The sequence below is a fragment of the Leptonychotes weddellii genome, chromosome 6 (genome assembly GCF_054177405.1).
Source record: "Leptonychotes weddellii isolate Sample4059 chromosome 6, ASM5417740v2, whole genome shotgun sequence".
Classification (NCBI taxonomy): domain Eukaryota; kingdom Metazoa; phylum Chordata; class Mammalia; order Carnivora; family Phocidae; genus Leptonychotes; species Leptonychotes weddellii.
The window spans coordinates 31,580,845-31,605,119 of record NC_138374.1 but is presented as its reverse complement, the minus strand read 5'-3'; the positions used below and the strand labels follow the sequence as shown (position 1 = coordinate 31,605,119).

At 37.3% G+C, this 24,275-nt stretch overlaps 1 protein-coding gene across 8 annotated transcripts in view; it reads right to left on the bottom strand.

Moving 5' to 3' along the window:
- The window catches only part of CPEB3 (cytoplasmic polyadenylation element binding protein 3), a 190,827-nt gene that overhangs the window by 103,740 nt on the left and 62,812 nt on the right, over nucleotides 1-24,275 (bottom strand). For 6 of the 8 annotated variants that reach the window (XM_081823834.1, XM_081823832.1, XM_081823833.1 and 3 more), the window contains 2 exons: nucleotides 14,133-14,292; nucleotides 3,424-3,480 (listed from right to left, as the gene is read on the bottom strand). In XM_081823834.1, the coding sequence (XP_081679960.1) occupies nucleotides 3,424-3,480; nucleotides 14,133-14,292 (217 nt within the window). The remainder of the gene's footprint in view (nucleotides 1-3,423; nucleotides 3,481-14,132; nucleotides 14,293-24,275) is intronic. The other 2 variants (XM_081823837.1, XM_081823838.1) reach the window with 1 other exon arrangement.

Genomic DNA, 24,275 nt, shown 5'->3' with positions numbered 1-24,275 from the left:
AAAATACATTATGCAAACTTCTAGTGTTTTTGATATAAATGAGAAGAGATGAAAGGACAGAATTACTACAAAGTTAAGAAAAAATATATTACCAGTTTAAATGGAAGGGACATATTGCTTCAGAACTAATTTTATTTTGGAAATACCAGACAAGTGGCAGGTCTCACTGATGGATCAGAATTTCTTCCCCCAATCGTCCCTTCCATACTCTATAATGCTTAAGGACCTAATATTTTGGGGAAAAGCCACAATTTAGACGTGTCTCTTAGTTTCCTCCCCAAAGGTGGGCCTGCTAATTCTTACTAGATTCATGGTCTTGAATAGGAAAAATCAGTAGATTCTTTGGTTTCACACAAATCTTGCTAGTTCTTCCATACCCTACATGTCTATAGGGTTACCATTTTCTAAAGTTAGTATCCTATCCTCCACTCCCATTTTCTGTCTTCTTGATGACATCAGGGGCAGGGATTCTCAGAGGAAAGTATAACTGGAAGACATGCTCTAAGAACACCAAAACATGGGAAACTGGCCCACTCAAAGCTGGGAAGTAGCACTGAGAAGTGAGAATTCTCACCATGGCACCTCTGTCATTCCCCTCAAGTCAGGAGAGGTTAGAACATGGTGTCTTCAGAAGAGATTTCGGTTTGGTAAGGTCAAGGAAATAAAATAAGGATGGAAGTTTTTTGAAGACACAATGAATGGCAGCATTATGTACAGAATTAGGAAGCATAGATTTTGTAAAGCAAAAAAGGGGAAAAAATAAAGTAAGAAAGGGTAACAAAGAAGGAACTATAACTGACATTTCTTTTTTTTTTAAACTTAAGCTTGATTCAATTGTCTTTAATTTTCTCAGCCAGTCCCTTCTTGTCTGAAAATACAATTCAACCCTGTCCCTTTCAATAAGCACCAATAAAGTTTCAGTGATTTCAGTTATGTCTATATGAACGCTGAGGGGAAGGAAGGACAGACAAGTCACAGGACAATAACTGTTGGGCCGACAAATGGTAGATATAAAAGGAAAGACAATACCCAGATGTGCTTGTGCATGTGTCACATATGTAAGTCACCGGATGAGTTAGGCTCAACCACACAAAAGGGAAGAAAAGCTTTATCACAGCAAGTCTGTCAAAATCTGTAGGTCTCACAAGGATCTACCAAGGAGGATATTTTGTTTATTCTGATCATTTCAAGTTGGCGTCAACTTTGAAAGAGAGCAAATGTCAAATTCTGGTTGTTTTTATGGTTTACTTTGAGGAGCCTACAGGGCAGCACCCAGACTCATTTGAAGATAGATATACTCTCATATTTGCCGTAATGTAGTAAATAGGCATAACTCATCAACATTTGATATAGATATTGGCAAAATGACCCTTTTGGTACTTTAAGAAAATATTACATGGGGCGCCTGGCTGGCTTAATCGGTAGGGCATGTAACTCTTGATCTCAGGGTCGGGAGTTCAAGCCCCACACTGGGTGGGTGTAGAGCGTACTTAAAAAAATAGTAAAAGTAGAAGGTAAAAATAAGAAAATAAAAATATATTACAGACTCAGAATCTTCATTCTGAAAACAATCATTAAAGATGACCTAATTCAGTCCCCTTCTCTTACAGATGAGGAAATTTAGAAGCTAAAAGGGGAATTTAAGCATCATGCACAAACTGGAAAGAACATAAACAAAATCTTATTTAAAAGCAGAGAATTAAAGAGAATCAAATCAAAGAGAATCAAAACCTTTTAAAAAGAAAAGTGTCTTTTCGCTTCATTTTATACACAGAACAATGGTAAATTATATCCTCTCCCTCTTGCGAAAGAGGACTCATACCACAGCAAATCAGGTCTTTTCTAAAATACACACTCATCCTTTCAGACAGACATACTACCATACTGTTTTTTCCATTTACATTCAACTCTAGATCCCATCACCTCACTGAAGTGTTTCCACAAAGTTTCACAAAACTGCTGAGGCTCAGCAAGTTAAGCATGTTTATTAATCCTCACCCCAATGTGCCTGATTCTAGGGGAAAAAAATAGAGGTACCATAATCTAAAGGTAAAGTGACCTTTCTTTTAGAAATTAGAAAATAGAGGTGGATAGTCTGGAATTTTTACAGTTTCCAAGACCCTCCAAAAGAGGGAATACTACTAGCTATTTAAAACAAAATACGCATGCAGTGGATTAGGACCTGCATCATCAAGTTCTGCAAGTGGTTCTCAGCAGTGGCCGCTGCGAGGTAGGCTACATGTCAGAACCAAAAGAAATGCGGAATACGTATTTTAGAGATAACTTAGATAAAATCTGCCCTAAGGAACTTCAATGGTAGGAAGGAAAGGAGTAATATTGTACACATCCCTAGATTTACCCAGTATGTCTCCCATGTGTATCCACAGTCAGTTTGTACATCTGGGAGGATGACAGGGAACAATTTGTTGTCACTCATTTAACAGAGGAAAAAAACCTAAGTCCTGAGAGATTCAATGGCTTTTATGGTCCTTCTGATAACTGACAATTTCTATTCAGAGACTGTTTTGCAAAGCTATTTGGTCCACAGACACTAGGAAGAAGAACTGATGCCAGCCAGACATTTCTTCCAGTATTAACTAATACAATGACTTTCTGGTTAATTAGGTTTTAATGTTCCAGAACGCAATCCAACAATTACACTGACAAAACCATTTCTAACCTGCACAGCTGCTGACCACTTATACCACACAAATTCCACTAATGGGAGACCCCTGATGTCCAGTTAGAAGCACTTGTTGGCTATCTACCAAAATGAGAAAAGTCTGAGTTATATATAAATAAATTGATCTATTCATTCACATTCTCTACCTTACTCCCTCTCTCTCCCTTCACCTGTCTCCTTTCTTCCTCTCCTCCTTCCTTCCCCCACCCCAATGGTATGCAGCAGGGGTCTGCAAACTTCTCTGTAAAGGGCCAGATAGTAAATAGTTCAGGCTTTTTGGGCTCTGCCACTGTGGCACAAAAATAGCTAGCTTTGTGGCACAAAAAATAAATGAATGGGCGTAGCTGTGTTTCAATAAAACTTTAAACCAGCCAATGGGCCAGATTTGGCTCAAAGGGCTGTAGTTTGTCAACCCCTAGTACAGAGTAGCAGTTCTCAACTTTTAGCCTGCATCAGAATCACCTATAGAATTTGTTAATACCAAGATTTCTCAGCCCCATCGTTAAAGTTTCTGATGCAGCCCGTCTGTAGCGGGGCCTGAGATTTTGCATTTTTACTAAGTTCCCAAATGATGCTGATGCTGCTGGTCCAGGGACCCCACTTCGAGAACCACACGGATAGAATAATGGTCTATCCCGCTCTAAGTGGAAGGTTGAAATGTAATGAACAATTAAGAAAGTGAAAATTACACGCTGTAGCCTTGACTGCTAATTTATAGAATATTTCATATGAAGACTTACTGTTAAGTGCCATAATATTATCTGTTCCTGGATGATGGAAATTTATTCCCATGCGTCCTAAAAAATAAAATAATTTTATTTTAAGCACAAAGAAAAGAATGCTTAATATAATTTCAAATACATTGTAAAAGATAAACATTATAAAAAGCTAAAACAGATTAATCCACAACAATGCTATAATCTATAACAAGGCCATAGCAGTTACAACAGTTTTTAAATCAAGTCATAAAACATACAAATGAAAAAAATCTTAAAAACAAAGCCAAAATCTCAATAACAAATAAATAAAACAAAATGAAAAAGAAGCTTCCCTTATACTGAAATTTTAAAGCATCTCTCGCATTCCGATTTAAACATGCTAATTGGATTAAGCATTTTATTTAAACAACCATTCATACTGCCCTTCAAATTCAAGCAGCAAAATAATGAATATAAACTTGAAGCTTAGAGGAAATAAAAGATAAATGTTTCACAGTGGCTCAAAAATGCAACATAATTATCAGAATGGCAACCAGAAGAAACATGGTAACATTTATACAATAGGTATAGTGGGGAAAAACGACCCGCCTAAAAATCTAGGGTTCTTATCCTTTCCCTACCACTAACTAGTTTTATGACCTTGGGCATAATGCTTACCCCCAGACCTTCATTCTTATAGTAACAGGTTTCAAACGTCTGCCCACACTGACTGGCTGCCTGTTTTTGTACACCTCTGAGCTAAGGATCATTTTTACATTTTTAAAGGGTTGTAAAAATAAAAACTAAAAAACAAAGAATAATATGTGACAGAGACCATATGAACCACAGGCCTAAAATATTTTTTCTCTGGCCCTTTACAGACAAAAGTTTGCCAACCTCTGGTGTGTAAGATGGTAAGTCTGAAACAGATGTTTTAACGAATAGCCTCCAGGGTTAAGAGTGGAAGATGCACACAGTTGGTATGTTTTTCATGAATTATTTGGGAAAAGGAGGTAGATATATTAAAAGAATAATGAAACAGAGAGCCTTATATGGAAAAAAATGAATTTAGGTTTTCTTGACCAAGCTCTTCAACAAAGTAATTGTTGATACAGTGCTTTTTGTGTAAAGCTAATATACATATGACCTTGGTTCTGCAAAGGTCTTCATGTCCAATTAGATCAAAGGTTATCATGAAATTCTCAGAAAAATGTCAATTTTATGTCATTACTACTGTTTAAATACATGTCAACAGTATGGGGGGATGATACAGAGAATGCTGGAGATGTGGAAGTGATTGACTTTTACAACAAATACAGTGTTATAAATAATTGCAAAAGGTCAGTCATCATTTGGTATTAATCTCTGTTGTGGGGTACTGGAGGCAAACAGCATTATCGAGCTCTTCTGGCCCAAAAGAGAAGAATCACAGTGGCCAAAACAGAGCATTTGCTTCAAATAAAAAGGAATAATGAATTCTCAGCCAAATCAATTTTTTGCCTAGACAAAGCCATCCTAATCTCTTAAAAACCCTGAGGTCACAGTAATTATTGAAAGGTCATCTCATATTAAGGGATAAGGGAAAAAAAACCCTCATAAGTGTAATGTTGTTTGTACTGTTGGATGTGTGTGTGTGTGTGTATGAGAAAGAGAGAGAGAGAAATTAAGAATGGAAAAATCATCAATTGATGGATTCTAAGGAGATAATTCTAATTTTACCATGAAGCATTATAGGACTGTCAATAAAAATTATTTTTAGTTTTTATTATTTTAAACTTATTAGGAGAAAGATATTATATACATCTAGCTCTAATTTTATGGAAACTATTTTGCTAGCATTTATATTACAGTAAAATTATTTTTTAGAATATATTTAAAATCATCCTATTAGTAGCCATTTTTTAAATAATAGAATTTCCTGTTTTATTTTTTATTGATTTCATAGATCTTTTCATACTTACTAGAAGCTAATTGTGAGGAGTTTCAGAAACTACCCATTGTTTAAAGACACATTTAACAGTATCTATATATGTAATTACTCTGTGTCTTATGTTTTTCCATCTCCTAAGTCATTTCAGAGTCTCTAAAGATTATGGTCTACCCCATATGCAACGAGTGCTACCTCCTACCACCACCTTGATCAAAACCTGTAATAGGAAAATTTGTCCTGAGAATAAGGCTTGTGGCTCAGTAGGGAGAATTTACATTGTGGTTTTAGTTAGCTGTATGAATATTCTATTATTTTCAGATAATCAAGACCTTATTTTGGATTCATTACCACCAAATACTAACATCCATAAAAACTAGATGTGATTTACTCATTGTATTCTGAGATATCCAAATTTAACAGTAAATAGTCACTGGAAAGGATGCCTAAAAACCCAACAAGAGTTCAAAATCACTACCCGGCAGAACTTAAGGAAATGGCATATAGAGATGGTCTCTTCAATCTCTGACCAAGGAATATTCAGACGTGGGTGTGGTTTCTAAAAAGCCAGGAGTGTCCCCTAAAATAATAAAGAGTTATCAAGAAAACTAAACAAGCCTTGGGGCACCTGGGTGGCTCAGTGGGTTGGGCATCTGACTCCTGATTTTGGCTCAGGTCATGATCTCAGGGTCGTAAGACTGAGGCCCGCATCTGGCTCTGGGCTCAGCATGGAGCCTGCTTGGGATTCTCTCTCTCCCTCTCCCTCTGCCCTTCCTGCCCCCTCTAAAACAAAAACAAAAACCAAGCAAGCCCAAATTTAGTTGATCTTCATTAAACTTCTTTTATTTACTGTGCTACAATCGTTTATGGTAAAGAATTATGTGGTTTTAAAATAGCTACATCAAATAATAGTTTTTATATGTTTCTGGAAGCACTGCTGTTCCCACACTTAAAGGGTATCACTCTGCAGTCCTCCAGAAGCTGGGTCCTTTTTGGGCTCTTTCCAGGTCTTAGGAGTTTTCAGCTTGAAAAGATGAAACTGAGAGGAAGCTCAGTAGTTTTCTGATTATCGTCTCCTAGCCCACACTGATGACTTCCAATTCAATCTTTCTAAAGATGCAGCAAAAAAAAAAAGAGCCTTAGGCAACGTTTTGTAGATGAAGGCATCAGGATTTGCTGAAAAGCAGAAAACTTTTTGCCTTTCCTGGTATCCTCCCTGATTCTGTTAGTCTTTCTGACTTCAGTGGCTATCTGGATCAACATCATCCACAAAAGATTTTATGAGACTCTGTGTCATGCCAGACCCATCAGAACCAATTATTTAAATACAATCTGTTTCCCAACTAAATGCAAATTCTTTCTAGTAAAACCACACTTGTGGCTTCTTTAAGCTACTTTCTTTACCTCTTCAAAAATTAATGTTTAGATTACAAAATGCAATATATTTTCATCGGAGAAAGATTAGATGATACAAAAAAATGCAAAATATAAGATCACCAATTAAAGACAAGCTCTGTTAACATTTTGATTTATAGTCTTCCAGTTTAAGGAGTGTTTATGTGTAAAGATTCCTTTCTAAAAGTAGAATTATTTTATGTTTTTTCTTAATATATTTTGCATCTTAAATTTTATAGTTATTATGAGATTCTGAAGGAGAAAATATATAACAGCAAAAGAAAAACGGATTCCAAATTCAGATGAGGCCATTTCTTTTTTCTTCCTTTTGTCCACCAAATACTGCTGCTGCTTAATCAGCTGTGAAAATAGAATCAAGTGTGTGACATCTGGTGATTTTTGTTAATGCAGTCTGGTGCTGCCAGCGTGACATTTTGTCACCTGTCCATGGTCTGCTATTTTTAAATTGTTCTTGTCAGCCAGCTATCTTTTAAGTGTGGTATAAAATATAAGGTTTCGAAAACTGAAAGGCATACTTGGTTTTACAGAGTTAAATGATGCTGTGGAAATCTGAGACTGTCCCACTTTCCCCACTGCACAGGGCCTGATAAATGGGGGTGAGGGGATGGAGGGAGAAGCTGGAGAATAGGATTATGTATGTTTATCCAGACTGTGAAAATCACAGTCTCATAAGCTCAAGTCACATTCATATTTAAGAGGCTGGTTATAAAAAAAAATGACCTCTATTGTTATTCAAAGTTTCAGGGTCCAACCAACCTATATTTTTATATGTCCAAAATAAAACCTGGAAATTTTATGAATCCGTAATTATGAAAGTCATCTCTTCACTTCTGCAATATGTTACGAGATAGGGAATAACTGCTGTATCTTCCTCTAATCATCCCTATTTGCTCTAAAAAAGTGAAGTCCTTCAGAGACCTTCATGTAATAGAATGTAAGTGCTGTATTCTAGAAAAGGTTATAGGAAAAATGCATTTTCTGCTGGGTTGTATTTTCCACCAATTTTCTCTATAAAATTGAAGATACATTCCTTCAGAAAAAGTATCCACAAGATGAAATACTGTATTATGTAAGAATACAGTAAAATGGTGTTTTAAAGTCCTTTTAAGGAAAAATAATAAAATTTTGGCACTAAAGTATTCTAAATATGTTCCAAAGAACCAAGAAGCAAAAGCTATGAGCTTAGACCTGAGGTCAAATTCTAGTTTCTTTTCATACCAGTAGTGGATAATTTTTGGCATGCTATCAATCCTTTGTTCCTATGTTTCCTCATTTCAGGCTATACTCTAAAATAGTTAAATCATTTGTTTAAAACTCTCAGATAGGGGCGCTTGGGTGGCTCAGTGGGTTAAGCATCCAACTCTTGATTTTGGCTCTGGTCATGCTCTCAGGGTCCTGGGTGGCAGGTGTGTCGGGCTCTGCACTCAGCAGGGGCTCTGCTTGAGGATTCTCTCTCCCTCTCCTTCTGCCCCTCCCCCTGCTCACGCTCTCTCTAAAATGAATAAATAAATCTTAAAATAAATAAATAAAACTCTCAGGTGATTACACTGCTATATAGAAAGGACCACTGGGTAAATTAATGGGAGATATTTATTTTTAAAAAAATCACTCAACTTGTATTTACTGTCCTCCTCTTGTATAGAAACAGAACAATCACTTCTTGCTAACTCAGAACCTGTGCCCCAAACAATTTGTGGACTCTGTTAACTTGTACACAAGACAAACTGCTATGGGCCAAAGGTAGCACAAAAACAGAACTGGGGCAACAATGCAAGTAAGTAAAGAGACAGCATATTTTTCTGGAACAAACTAAATGTAATGAAGATGCACTTTTTCTGAAACAAGGGAACCCTGACATTCCACAAAAGGGGCCAATTTTGTGAAAGGCTATACAATACTAAATTTAAATTATGATGCATAAAGAAAAATGCTTCCATAATACCAAAAGGGTGGCATTTATTTCTTCCAAGTTTCTGTCAATTTAAATGTTTTAAAGCACTATTATCAGAAGATAGCTATTTTTTTCCCAGATTCAGTATACATTTGAAAAGCAAACCTTTCAATATCAGTTCTCAACTGACACCTGCTCTTTTCATTTTTCAAATTTCAGTTCCATGAATAGTGAGGAAAGAGAAAATTCAAATATATAGAAATGTTTCATCAGGTACTACCCCCAAGTAGTCAGCCAGGTCTACCCTTCTGTTGTAAGAGGGAGACTACACGGGATGACGGAAAGGGGACTCTGCCAAGATATCTGCTATACTGTGCTACCCCAACCAGGGGATGGACCTTGCTTCACAATGTCACCTACACTGCCCAACACTCTGTAGTTGGTATTTCCCTATTATTCCTCCTTTCATCACTTTGTACTTTTTGAATGTTAATCCTAAGGGAGCCTATGATTAATCAAACCTAATGACCCTGGGTTTTCATAGGGGTTCCCCAGTGGCTAGGTAAACTTTCATCATTAGTAGCAAGCTGGGGAACACCTATAAGAAGGGTACAGAGATGAACTTTTTCCCTGTCTTTACAGCAAACAATTTTTTTTTAAGATTTTATTTATTTATTTGAGAGAGAAAGCATGAGTAGGGGGGAGGGGCAGAGGGAGAGGGAGAAGCAGACTTCCCGCTGAGCAGAGAGTCCGATAAAGGGCTTGATCCCAAGACCCTGAGATCATGACCTGAGCTGAAGGCAGATGCTTAACCGACTGAGCCACCCAGGGGCCCGCTTTTTCCTGATCTTTAATTCTACCTCTCCCAATGCCAGAAATCCCTTTAATCGTCATAGTTATAAGCAAAGTTGTGGACTTCCTTCCCTTCAGCCCACCTGAAAAGAGGGCAGAGGACAATTCTTCTCTCCCAGGCCTCACTCATATCTCTACCACCCCAAGGATTTCTGCACTTAGAAAAGAAAGGACAGTTTTCATTAGTCGATCACCCTTCTCAAAACCATCTTTCTCATTTCTTGGAGGCAATCTCTCAAATAAACAATAGGAAAAGTCATACATAATATGGTAAGAGACAATGGATAATTATTATTATTTTTTATTTTTTAAAGATTTTATTTATTTATTTTGACAGAGAGAGAGACACAGCGAGAGAGAGAACACAAGCAGGGGGAGTGGGAGAGGGAGAAGCAGGCTCCCCGCAGAGCAGGGAGCCCAATGCGGGGCTCGATCCCAGGACCCAGGGATCATGACCTGAGCCGAAGGCAGATGCTTAACGACTGAGCCACCCAGGCGCCCCGACAATGGATAATTATTAATATGTTACTCTGTTAAAACCAAAAACTGTAGTTTATCTTTAAGAAGCCAAAAAAAAATTAGTCTAATTTTTATTTAAATAAGGGTGCTGTGATCCGATCAACACTACTAAACACATTCCTCAGGTGCTGTGAAGAAAGCTCAATTCAACTTTTCCTCTACATTACTTGACATTTTTATCATGGGGAAGGAGGTAGACACCTTCTAATATTTCCTACAAACATCTTCAAGGCTGACTTGGTTTTACTGAGCATAAGTATAAATGTGATTGAAAAACTGTTAAAGTTCTTTACTAAAGGAACCTGGGTGGCTCAGTCGGTTAAGTGGCTGCATTCGGCTCAAGTCATGCATGATCTCCAGGTCCTGGGATGGAGACCCACATCGGGCTCCCTCCTCAGCAGGGAGTCTGCTTCTCTCTCTCTTTCTCCCTCTGCTCCTCCCCTCTGCTCCTTCTCTAACAAATAAAATCTCTAAAAAAATAAAGTTCTGGGGTGCCTGGGTGGCTCAGTCATTAAGCGGCTGCCTTCGGCTCAGGTCATGGTTCCAGGGTCCTGGGATCGAGGCCCGCATCGGGCTCCCTGCTCGGCGGGAAGCCTGCTTCTCCCTCTCCCGCTCCCCGCTTGTGTTCCCTCTCTTGCTGTCTCACTGTCAAATAAATAAATAAAATCTTAAAAAAAAAAAAAAAAAAGGTCTTTACTAAAACAGAAGTCTTATTACTTTCTGAACTTCCTATTCTGTCATTTCTCCCACTAAGCGTTTTTTCCCCTTGATTCAAGAAAAAAGTTGAATAAAGGGATTTCTCATTGCATACTTTTTTTTTTTTTAGATTTTATTTATTTGAGAGAGAGAGAGAGTGAGTGGGAGTGAAAGGGAGAGAGAATCTGAAGCAGACTCCACGCTGAGCTCAGAGCCAGATGTGGGGCTCGATCCCATGACCATGAGATCATGACCTGAGTTGAAACCAAGAATCGGACACTTAACCAACTGAACCACCCAGGTGCCCCTCATTGCATACATTTCTAAGATGAACTATTGCTGTGAACATATTTCATCAGGTTCATTTTAAATACATCATGAAGTACTTTATTTTTAATGAATGTGATATCCTGTTATATTTTCTTTACATGATTTAGATACACAATTTTGGAAAGCCAACATAACTTAGGATTATTTTCCTTTCTCCTTCAGGTGATTTTCTGTAATGACAAAATGTTTATCCTTCAATCATCACTACTTATCTATGGCAAATACAAAATTTTGACAACTTGCATTTGAAAGCTTTTGACATTTAGCTACAGTCTAGCTAGAAGGAAGTAAATATTGTAGGAATATAAGGTTTAATTTATTACCCAGGCCAGGCAGTAGCATACCACTGCCACTGCCAGTCAAAACTAACTAACTAAATAAACAACATCGGAGCAGTTTCTCACCTCAGGAACTTTATCTGACCTTTGCAGCCACTCCATGAAGTGGGTGCTTAATTTCAATGATGAGGAAACTAAGGCTTTGAAGAGGCTAACTGACTTATCTAGATCAACAGTCAACTGGAGGCAGAACCAGGATTCAAACCCAGGTTTGAATGACTGCAGTCAGGGTGAGTTGAAATTTAATCTCCTGCTAAGAGAATATAAAAATGCCTGGAAAGATGTTAATAAAAATAATAATCTTTGCTATCTCTAGGTAGTAAGTCTCAGATTGTTTTCTCACTTTCCTTTTTGTTTTTGTAACGTACTATTTGAAATTCCCACACTAAGAAAGTTGTTTTTTTTTTTTTCTAAAGAAAATCAAGCTCCAGGAAGAAAAAAACAAAACAAGCATACAAAAAACCTATGATTCTGTAACTTGAGTTTTGAAACACTCAGAAAAGTGTTCCCATAGTCAAGTGGGAGAAGAAGATATTAAAAGTAGGAGGAAAAACAGGATGGAGTAGAAGGAAGTGTTTTTGGACAGACTCATAGGGAAACCACATGGTACGTCCCCTAGCCTACCACCTTTCTCTTAAGCTCTATTCACCTAGATGTCTACATCTTTTGACCCAGAGATTTTCTCTATGAATTTACCTTAAGGAAAAGCTATGTGCAAGAACTTATCCATGGCAGCATCACCTATTATGGAGAAAAAGCTGGAAACAATCTAACAGTCCAAAGCTAAGGCCTATTAATAAATTATAAAGATCAGATAAAAACAAGGATAATGTTTATTATATAAAATATACAAAAATAAGGATACACTATCACATTTATTTTTTTCAGTTACATTTTTGTTATTATATTTTCTCCACTTTTAAAGTCAAAAATTACTTAAAATATTTCCTTTAAAATGCCAGCATCATAATTATGTTATTAGAAGTAATAAGGATCAAATACATGGTGCCATAAGCCAGATCTAAAAGTCTCCCAGCTGGAAAAGGGACAGGAAGCTCCAACACTCTACCCAGAGGACAATGACATGGTGATGTAATTGACCATGGGAAGCAGTCCATTCATAGGAAATCAAGGTGGGTGGTATGATGAACAGAGAAGTTGCAAGCATATTAAGGCTGTAAAAAAGTACATATTATGCGCCTTCCAACTTATTAGGACATATTATAAGTACAGTGCAAAAGACTTTTACAGATGAAACCTCACATTTACAAGTGTAGCAGAGAAATATATGCAGAGGTAGTTGGACATGCATTAAAAAAGGGGCCACTAAAAATGGAATAAGGTATTTACCCCATAGTGAAGTACCCTCTTTACACTTTGCCACAAAATTCTGGAAATCCATAAAATTCTGGAAAATTATTTACAGACTATAATGTAAGATCCTTTCATAATCTTTTATTGCTAGAAGAAAAGAATACAGACTAAGATAAAACAGGTATGCATAAAGAACAAGGGCTGAATATTTTAGAATAATTAGGAGAGGCTTATAACTGTTTGTGGTAGAAAAGGAAGACAAATGCAGCCTTAGAAGATACTAAAAACACAAAACAGTCTGTGAATATCATTGTTTTTTTTTTTAACACCATTCTCACTTCTAAGTGAAATATGCTCTAAATTACCATGTACCTAATCTTTCAACTGAGCAAAAACGTGGTAACAGTGACTAAATATAACAATGAATAAATAAATGAGAGATTTTTTTTTTCTACTTCTGACGGCCTTAAAATATAGCTTTTTTCAAATCCTTTATTTTCTTCATAGCTAGTTAACTACTTTCTTTTCCCTGGAAATTGAGGAAAGCACAGAAAATCATGAGTGTAACAAGAAAATGAGGAAATGGATTTCTGAGGTGGCTTGAGGAAATGACTATCAGGTGTTCATAGTCAGTCACACCCTATATAAAAGCCTGGAGAGAACCAGAGGGGATCAAATTCCTCACAGCTCCAGAGAACATAAGGGCTCAAACAAGATGGGCATCCTTGTGGCCAACTCTTCAGTTTTCAGATATTTAGGCTCTAAACCTAAGTGGATATTTCCACTATGGTATTTTAAAATACACAGGGCCCCTGAAAGTCCTATAACACATAAAAAGAACTATCTGTAATTAGGAATGTAACATCAACCACTAACCTGAATTTACATGGGCTCTAAAAATAGGAGTCCTAATACTGCTGACCTTGGGACTTTCTGCCTTATATTTAACCCAAAACATTTACACACTTTAAGACATTTTCTTTCTGTTTTAGCCTTAGAGAATGCGAAGAATCACTGGCTGCTCTTAAGTCTGTGTAGTGATACTTCTTATACAAGGAAAGGGATTATATTTTAATAAAATGGAACTCTTTTCTATGAAGTTTTCTGAAGTAGTCTTTGGAGACTGGTTTACTAAATCTCGCATTTCCTTGCAGTATACTTTAACTTAAATGAATTATCCAGGTTCAGCTAAGGATTCCAAATGCACCAAGCCCAGAAAACTTGACTTCTGGTCTCATGCTACCCAACACATGCTTCCGCCAGACATTATGATTAAAGCAATCAACCTTGATTATTGTAGGTAGCTGAACCCAGGTTAAAAAAAAATCAACTTTAAATACATTCCACAATGCTTTACAGAAGCAAACAAAAACAAACGGAAAAAAAAAATGAAAAAAATCACAATTATTAAAAAGCTGATTTTTGTTTAAAACACCAAGCAAGGAATGGACATATGAATATTCCTAACCTGCAAAATGATTCCTCCACATTATATCAGCGAAACTCATTGGTGGGCCACTGGGAGGGTAGTGTTTACCTTTCAGAGGCTCATGATCAGTCCTTATCATATCCATTAAGGAGTTCTCCAACGAATGCAAGTTAAAAGTGTCATAGGGCCTACTCCGGTCCTAAAAATAAAAACAGAACAAGACAATACATAAAATTACTTCATAAAATTAATACTGTATCATTTGCTTCTTGCCATGGATTGATGACATGAATCAAAGTTCCAGATAGTTCTAATAACACACATTCTTTTCATAAGAATAATGATTTGGCAACATTAAGCTTAATACAAATTTCTACAATTAATTGCATCCTTTTCCCCAATATTCTTTAATGTATATGTCCCACTACTTCAGACTTTCTCTCAAAAGAACTTAAGAAAGTAAATTCAAAGGAAAGAGTCAAGTCAACTGACTTTGCCCTGAGCCCTTCACCCCAGCCTCCACCATCAAATAAACATTCTATTCAAATGAACAGAGAATTTTTTATCAAGAGGAAGTCCATAATTAAGAACTCTCAAGTCTACGAACAGAATCACTTTCCTGAAAAATCAAAAGGTGACTGTAATTACAATCTAATTTTATTGGGTATCTTTAATATTTAATACAGATAAGTTCCATACATTAGATATACTCTATAAAACTTAAAATATGTCCAAAGTACTACTAAAATTAACTTTTGAAAAGCACTCACATGAAAAAACTTTAACACAAGATAGTGTTTTCATGATGCTAGAGTCAAAAACATTTTGAAAATAGAGAGCTAACACAAACTAAGTGAAGAAAAATCATCATTCCACCATATTTCACTTGAGCCCATGGCAGACTATCATGTACAAATTATTTTTACTGGTCTGAGCTTAAGGGAAGCACAACTCATGGCTTAACATTACAGAATAAATCACATTACAGATTTAGTTTGCTTTTGTTTAAGAAAAGCAAAACAGGGGTGCCTGGGTGGCTTTGTCGGTTGTATCTGATTCTTGATTTTGGTTCAGGTCGTGATCTCAGGGTCTTGAGATCGAGCTGTGTGTGGGGCTCTGGGCTCAGTGCAGAGTCTGCTTGAGATTCACCCTCCCTCTCGTCCTCCCATGCCCCCCACACACTCACATGGGCTCTCTCTCTCTCAAATAAATAAATAAATCTTTAAAAAACAAAAGCAAAACACACATTTCAACAACCAGACCAAATCAAACTATAGCAATGAGAGATTATTTTCAGGGTCCTGGACAGTCCACCCAGCCCTGCAAATGATCACTTATCATCTCCAAAGAACAACAATAATAAGTAACTGTCTGGATAAGCAAAATGGAATATAACAGGTAAAAAGCTCAACTTCAGTGACCATTTTCTAGTTTAAGTCTTAACTCTTGGGAAGCTGTTTTTCTTCTGGTTTCTGGAAAGCATGGCTGTATATCTATTCAGTGAGGCAGAAAGGAAAGTGGCATTTCTGCAGCACTGAGCATAAAGGAAGAATCAGAGGATTATTGAATTCAAGAATGAAAGCAGTATGTATACATGCAGATCCTAAGAAGAACTGAGCACCAGGAGGCAAGAGTGCTAGAATAACTACTAACAATTGGGGGCTTTGGGGTACCATCATGATCTACCTCTCCAGTCTGTGCCTGAAATTCTTCCCTTTATACAAACAAGAGGACTGAGCTAGAGTATTTCTTTCTTTTTTTTTTTTTTAAAGATTTTATTTATTTGACAGAGACACAGCGAGAGCAGGAACACAAGCGGGGGGAGTGGGAGAGGGAGAAGCAGGCTTCCCGCGGAGCAGGGAGCCCGATATGGGGCTCAATCCCAGGACCCTGGGATCATGACCTGAGCTGAAGGCAGACGCTTAACAACTGAGCCACCCAGGCCCCCTACTTTTTTTTTTTTAACTCAGAGATGAGGAGTAGGGGTGGAGGGTGCAGATGTTTTCAAATGCCAGAGACAGAAATTCTGTTTTTACAAACCTTTAATGCACAAGTCAAGGGTCAACTCCTGTACTAGGCCCAAGTGATTCAGAGATGAATGTTGAAACCCAGTCCCTATGTACAGTTAAGTAGTAGGAGAGAGACATAACCAATTAAAATAAGAGAATGACAGGTGTTTTGACAGGGAATATGTACAGTACAATGGAAACTAAGACATCTATTTCTTTAAGAACATGTATGTATTATAATTTTTTAAAAATCACATTCTGAAAAGTCCCAGTTCTCCTGAATCTGACCAGGTATAGAGGCTTGTCTTAGTTATTCTCATTGGTCTTCAGTATTCTCATTGGTAAAATGGGATCTTAACTGTGAAGATTAGGTTGAAATTACTTAAGTATTTATTTTACTCACATTGTGTTTGCCAAAGAGCAAGCATTCAACATTTCTTAGTTTATTGCCACTGCCCCCCTCACTTGCTACCTCCACCCCATTTTTTTCTTTCCTTTTTTTAAAAGATTTTATTTATTTATTTGAGAGAGAGCATGAGTGGGAGGGGAGGAAAAGAGTGGTAGGGAGGGGGAAAGAATCCCAAGTAGACTCCACGCTGGGCTGGGAGCCCAAATGGGGCTCGATCTCGGGATCCTGAGATTATGACCTGAGCCGAAATCAAGAGCTGGACACTTAACCGACTGAACCATCCAGGCGCCCCTCCCCATTTTTTTAACACTCATCAATTATCTGTCTACTGTTGGATAAGAAAGAGACTTGCAATATTTTCTTTGGTTCTCCATTTTGGTCTCTATATAATTGAAGAAGGACTTTTCTTTTACCTTTAAGGTCTTCCTGCAGATCATTTGTTTTGTGCTGGGTTCAAGTTATCAGTGGAAACCCCAATTACTTAAGGAGTAAAACTGAATTTCCAGAAATATAGGCTTATCTGTCTCTATAAGAGGTATCATATTCTTTGTCCAGAGGAAAAGCCACAGGTTAAAAAAAAAAAAAAAAAGTGTACGGATGAGAAGTCAAAATGACAACCTATTTCTGGCACTGACAATCCTGGAATGGATGTCTAGGAGCCTTCTAATATATATACATATATATATATGTGTGTATATATATACCTCCACGCTTCTAACTAGAGCCCTGCAGGCATGGGACTGTTTCAAAAAAGGCTGATAAGGTGAAGGGACTATACGAAATGGCTGTTTGAAGGCATTCAAGAATCTTTCCAGTCAGGACAGTTTATTTTTTTCATTTAGTTCTTGATATAACCCTTCAAGGTAGATAGCAACACACTCATTTCACACATGAGGAAGGCGAGGTTCAGAGAAGTTTCCAGCCTGGATCTAACCTCAAAGCCAATACCTAAGGAGTACAGACACAAGCCTGAAGAAATTGATCTAGTCCATACACGATAGTTAGTAAATGAAAGTTCTATAGAAGCACAGCATTGCATCTAACTACCAAAAATGACCTTCCTGGCAAGATGGTAGTTGAGTCCCTATCAGAAGATAATATTGGATTATTAGATGACTACCTGTCAGGAAAATTGGAGGGGGTGTTTGGGTGGGGACTCATGCATCTGAAGTGCTACTCAAACCTGTCAGATTATCAAAATCACATGTAGAATGGTTAAAATGCAAGTTCCTGGGCTCCAGCTAAAACCAACTTAGTCATAATTTTAAAAGAAATGAGTGTCCCAGGCGGCTCTTTTGCCTGGCTAGATTTGAGAGCCACTACACTGGATGATTCTTCAAGTTAAGCCTTTATACCTGCACCTGATCAGTAAAATGAGATGGTAAAGCGAGGGAGGGACTAGAAGGATAGCAGCGGAAAGAAACAAGCCTGGCCACTTTGCCAAGGGTCAGCTTTACAGTCTTTTGATTGTGGGGTAGGAAAGCAATTGGTGGTCTGGCACTTATAAGTACATACTCTGAAATCAGCCACCTGATTTTCAAATTCTGGCTCTGCCAGTTGCTGGCATGTCACTCTGAACAAGTTTCTAAACCTTGGTTCATCCATAAAATGATGATAATTTTCCATATGGTTATTTTTAGTACTAAATGACAGAATGTATAACAAGGCATCTGTACAGTGGTGGCTACTGGAATATTAGGGAGAACACAAAGAAACTTCTATGATGCCACCTTAGAGTACTGGGATATATTAAAAAACCAGAGGTTCACTAGTGCTCAACAGATGAAAAGATGACAGGTGAAATGCAGGACAAAATTTGCACAGCCTTCTTAATTGAACAAATTTCAATGCAGAGACTTATTTTCTCATTAAAATTTATTTATCTACGCCTCACTGATTTAATTTGCAGCGTACTATTCATCTTGTTTGTTTTATAAGTAGTAAACATTGCTAAAAATAACTGATTAACCAGGAAGCCTGCAAGAAACAGAACAAAAAGGACAGAAAAACTACAAAATTTGCAGTGAAATTCAAGCAGAAATCATAGAGAAAATTAGACCATAATTTATCATTCAACAACAAAAGTTAGAAGTGGCAACTAACCTCAAGTTTTTTTTTAATAAGATTTGGTTCTCAATATAGGGAAAATAAGGAAAACATCTTTCTTTCATTTGTTTTTAACAAGCAAACACACCAGGAAGTATTAGAACATTTATAAATAATGCATCCCATTATTGACTCTTTCTTTGAAGATAACCAATGACAAATGCTATCAGTTAGTTGTACATAGAGGGAGCCCACTCCATTGTACAGTTCACTAGCCCTGCTTATTTTCTTCCCTCAGCTTGACTTAATATTAGTAAATTTATCAGGTATTTAATATGTGCTTGCCACTATTCTAAGCATGCTAAATGCATTCCCTCACAACTCTATTTTATAAATTAAGCAATTAAATCTTGGAGAGATTAAGTAACTGGCTCAATATTACAGGGCAGTAAGCAACAGAGCCAAGGCTCCAATCCACTCAAATCCAGACTGTGCTCTTAAGGAGTCTCACTCTACTGCCTTCCTGACTTCCTCCTACTTCCTCTACCTTAAATCCTTTCACAAACATTCCCTCAACCTAATCCTACCACATTCAGAGACGGGCTTCTTTGACCACCACCCTGCCACATAGGCAACCTAATTAATCCTCACTTGCCCTTAGTCATTTACTTATTCAAATGATAGTTAAACTCAAGAAGTAGCTTATCTACCCTCTAGCATTGCCACAGGCCCACCTCCACCAGCCCTATCCCATTCACCTGCCTTTTTCTTGGGAGAGAAATCTAGGACTCTTTCTACCGTTTCTGGCTTATCCCCAGACGTATCCTCTCCTAGAGATACAAGATAGAAGGCTCTAAGGGTCCAACAACATCTGGGAAAAGGCAGCTCCAGAACCAAATGATAAAATTAATCATGGTGTTTATTATATGGTAGAAACTGGGCTAAATGCTTTATAGCCATGATCTCAATCCTCACCACAACCCTACAGGGTCAGCATTATCTCCATCTCACAGAAGAGAAAACTGAGGCTCACAAAGGTTATGTAACTGCTCAAAGTCACAAACCTAGGCAGAAATCAGGATGTGAACCCAGGTCTGTGACTTTGAAAAGTCTATGCCAGTAATGTTCCAAAGCTTCTACACTGATCAGTCGTTTTGTGTCCCATAAACAATGGGGACTTGGCTAGCAAAAACAGAGGCACAGACAGAATCAAAAATCAAAAGGTCTGGGGCGCCTGGGTGGCTCAGTCGTTAAGCGTCTGCCTTCGGCTCAGGTCATGATCCCAGGGTCCTGGGATCGAGCCCCACATCGGGCTCCCTGCTCAGCGGGAAGCTGGCTTCTCCCTCTCCCACTCCCCCTGCTTGTGTTCCCTCTCTCGCTATCTCTCTGTCAAATAAATAAATAAAATCTTTAAAAAAAGAAAATCAAAAGGTGGGTAGATGTTTGAGAAGGCTAGGAAAGGATAATTGGTGTTGTGAAATAATACAGAAAAACAGGAGGAATTCCTGAAGAAAGGTTTTTACGTTTATCATATGGTTTCAACATATGTATGGGTAATAACATTTCAAAGTTAAATGCATTCAACACTTAACAGAGGATTAACTCACAAAACTAGCCATTTCTAAATTTCCACTCTACTGCTCTTATTTTCTAAATTTTTTGTATTGGGGGGGAAGGGGCAGAGGGACAGAGAATCTCAATCAGGCTCCACACCCAGCACAGAGCCCAACACAGGGCTCAATCCCATGACCCCAAGATCACGACCTGAGCCCAAATCAAGAGTCGGACACTTAACCGACTGAGCCACCCAGGAGCCCCTACCACTCTTATTTTCTAATGAGTTTACATTATTTGAAACTATCTCAGCTCCCTATCTACACTATAAACACTGTTTAGTGGTAATTAATATGCTTTCCTTATTTTAAGTGAATATTTAATCATACAACTAATATATAAATCCATTCTTCCTGAACACACACAAACAAAAGACTATTACAGAAAAAGCAAAAGTCTCCAATCCTGCCTTCTTACACTCTTCAGACCACTACGTACATTTGGCATGTATTCTTTCAGATGTTTAAAAATACATTCATACATATATGTACCCATAGAAAAATGTTTTGTTATTTCTTCCCTTAAACACAGAAGTATGCATACTGTTCTGCAGTTTGCTTTCTTTGACCAATATGTGCTTCTGAGATAGGTCCCTTTTAATAGGTATGTTCTTGTCTTTCCCCCACCCAACCATATACACATCCCTCCTACAAAGTAAATGCGTAGTGACTATGTTAAAAGCATCAAGTAATCACTTCCATATACATTCTATAAAGTAACTTTTGATTTTGAGATTTCTTTCCCATCCCCCAGTTTTCTCAAAATTTCTGTTCTGGCCCTTTAACTGCATCTCTTCCATGCTTGGTCTACTTTAGCACAATGATTTTTTGATCCCCAGTTTCTATGAAAGACTCTACTAATAATGAAACATAAGAATCCATAGAACTTATCAGTCCTGAGTAAAAACCAAAGAGCCAATACATCCAAAAGTTCAAGATGTAGTGATTTCACGCACAGAATCTGCTTAAGAGTACCATAAAGAATAGACAGGACATGTAATAACGAATACTTGATGGGGGCAGCAAACAATTAGAGGAGTTGTAACACAAAATTTCTACATATCACAAAATAGAAGTCTAGGAATTTATAGTTCTAAACCAATTATTGTCATTATTTGTCAGAACCTATCAAAAACTTAGGTTCCTATAACAAACTGAACTTTACTATAGAATTGAGCAGCTTGACATACATTTGCCCTTAGATTAAAACCTTTCCCAAATAAAGGAAAACCTGTCACTCACGTGAGAGAAAGGAAAAAAAATAACTGTTCAAATGAAGATTTTCATCCCATCTTCAGTAAGTATCAAGTCCTTCAGTCTGTGGTCCATTTTAGCCATCCCAAATGAGACAATTACATTTATAGCCCTCTGGAAAACATGACTGTAGATTCTCCTTGTCACTCAACAGCAAGCAGCTAATACTCCTTATATTTAACTTAGAGTCCTTACAAAGTTGAAACCTTTCTCCCTTCTCTATTCTCAGAAAAGAAATAACTGATCAGCACCTGCTGCAAATTTTAACATTCTTTAAGATTATTGTTCAATGCAGTCTTCCATACAAAAAATTCTCAAGAACCCTCAATACAACCTGGGATAAAATTAGGGTATACAAAGAAATTATGACTTCCTCATCTTTTTCTTCTTGAGGTTGACTAATTCCAGTTACTTTAACTTTTTTTCAAATCAGATTATATTTTTTCTTGCTTTTAACAGCAAACCAAACTAACCAAGGTTCTTGAGAAGTTAAAAAAAAAAAAAGGCAATAGGATCGTTTCACTCAACAATCAGATGAGCATGACAACGGACAATTTTCACCTAGCCTCTTCTAGCTCCCAGCCATCCCCAATCTTCCTTCACAGCTCTTCTCACTGGTTTGCCATCCAGACCAGATAAGAAGCCCAGTTTATCAGACATTGAGAAACATGGCTTTTGGAATCACCTTATTCACTTGAAATAACTTACATATTAAGGCCAAATCTAGCTGGGCGAAGGGTAAAGAGGTGAACTGGACAAAAAGTACAAATGCCTATTGCTACCACTTCTGACTATGGTAAAGAATTCAGAGTTAAGTAATATGCACTTAAAAATGGAGCAGGAGAACAGTTTAGCAGTGTGTTAGGTAAAAGGCAGAAAGCCAGGGGATAGGATAGGGAAATCCTATCCCCCAGGAAGGATACAGAAAGGGAGAAAAATAAATATAATGGTCAAAAGAGCAGGCTTCAAGAAACTACAAAAATTAGAGTTGCCCCCTTCCTTGATTATTGGGCATATGTGATTAACGGGTGTTGCCCCAAATCACTAGGTGGTTAGCAAGCAGAATATCATCCCAAGCAGCTTATTACCCATTGGTTTATTAGGCATGATAATGTAGGCTTGACCTTTGCAACCAAAACCTACCTTAGAACATTAGGGAAAAGAACATGTAGCTCTTCATATTGTTATCTTTTTATTGATCATAAATGTCAAAATCCTTCCACAAAACTGACCAATTCTAGGTATAGTTGCAACTCTCCTTCCCCACCCCAATATTTTCGCTCCAAGTAATTAGCATTAACTCAGTATACTGTTACTACTTCTTTACATTTCTACCATCATCAATAAATTGCAAATTCTATGGGAGCAGAGATGTGTCTTATTCATATTCCCATCACCTAGCAGAGGGTCCAGCACATCATAGGCACTCAGTAAATGCTTTATTTGCACTTAAATCATCCTTCAGATGGTTTCATACTACATGATTTTCATTTAAAACTAACGAAGAATCGCATACCTATTAGAATGACTAAAAAGCAAACAAAGAAAACCCTTGACAATTCCAAATGTTGATTAGGACACAGAACAACTAGAACTCTCATAAATTATTAGTGGGAATGCAAGATGGTACAGCCAACTTTGGAAAAACAACTTGGGAGTTACTTAAAAAGTTAAATATACCCTAAACTGTACAACCTAGCAACCCTAACTCCTAAGTATTTACCCAAGATAAATAAAAGCATATGTCTATACAAAAACCTGTTAACAAATGTTTATAACAATTTTATTCATAATTTCCCCAAACCAGAAACTACCCAAATGCCCATCAACTGGTAAATGGATAAACAAATTGTGGTACAACTACATAATGGAATATTATTCAGCAATAAAAAAGAAATGAAGTATTGATATGTGATATAACATGAATAGCTTTGAAAACACTATGAGAAGCCAGTCACGAAGAATCACATGTTGTATAATTCCAATTACATGAAACACCCACAACAGGTAAATTAGCCAAAGAGACAGAAAGTAGATTGGTTATTGCCTAGGGCTGGGGCAGTCAAGAGGGAAACTGAAATTAACTGCCGGTGGATTATGGGGTTTCTTTTTTGGGGTGACAAAAATGTTTTAGAATTAGATAGTGACTACTGACACACAATTCTGTAAATATACTAAAAACCACAGCATTTAAATAAAATTTTAAAAGGTGGAGGAACTTTATGGTATGTTAATTTTAACTTAACAAAGGTATTAATTTTTTTAAAGTTTTTCTAATGTTTTAACAGGAACTATGATACTACCTGCAAATTGTCTATTTTAGATACAGGACGTAAGATCTAGTAACTTTCTTCAGCTATGACTGAAGGAAGGCAAAGTCTTGACTGTAGCTGTTCCATTCAAAAGCCACAACAGGACTCAGGTAATAAAACCAAACCAGATAGTAATAAACCTCAAAAGGCAAACCTACCAAATAACTAATGCCATCCAGTGTCACAATGTGTCATTTACAATCCTAAGACGTCTTTAACACTCCTGCAGAGACCTACCAGCAGTTATTAACCATATTACCCACAAAGAGCATGTTCTCATGTCTCCCATTGTTTCTAAGGAGTTTTTTTTTTATTCCAGAGATTCCAGTCTTAGAGTGATGTGCTGTGTCCTTCTGAGACCCAGCTCATTCCATTTATAACCAGGGCACATTTTAAAAAGGATATGCTCCAGCTTTTTTTTTTTTTTAATTCTTATGTTAATCCCCATACATTACATCATTAGTTTTAGATGTAGTGTTCCATGATTCATTGTTTGTGCATAACACCCAGTGCTCCATGCAGAATGTGCCCTCCTCAAT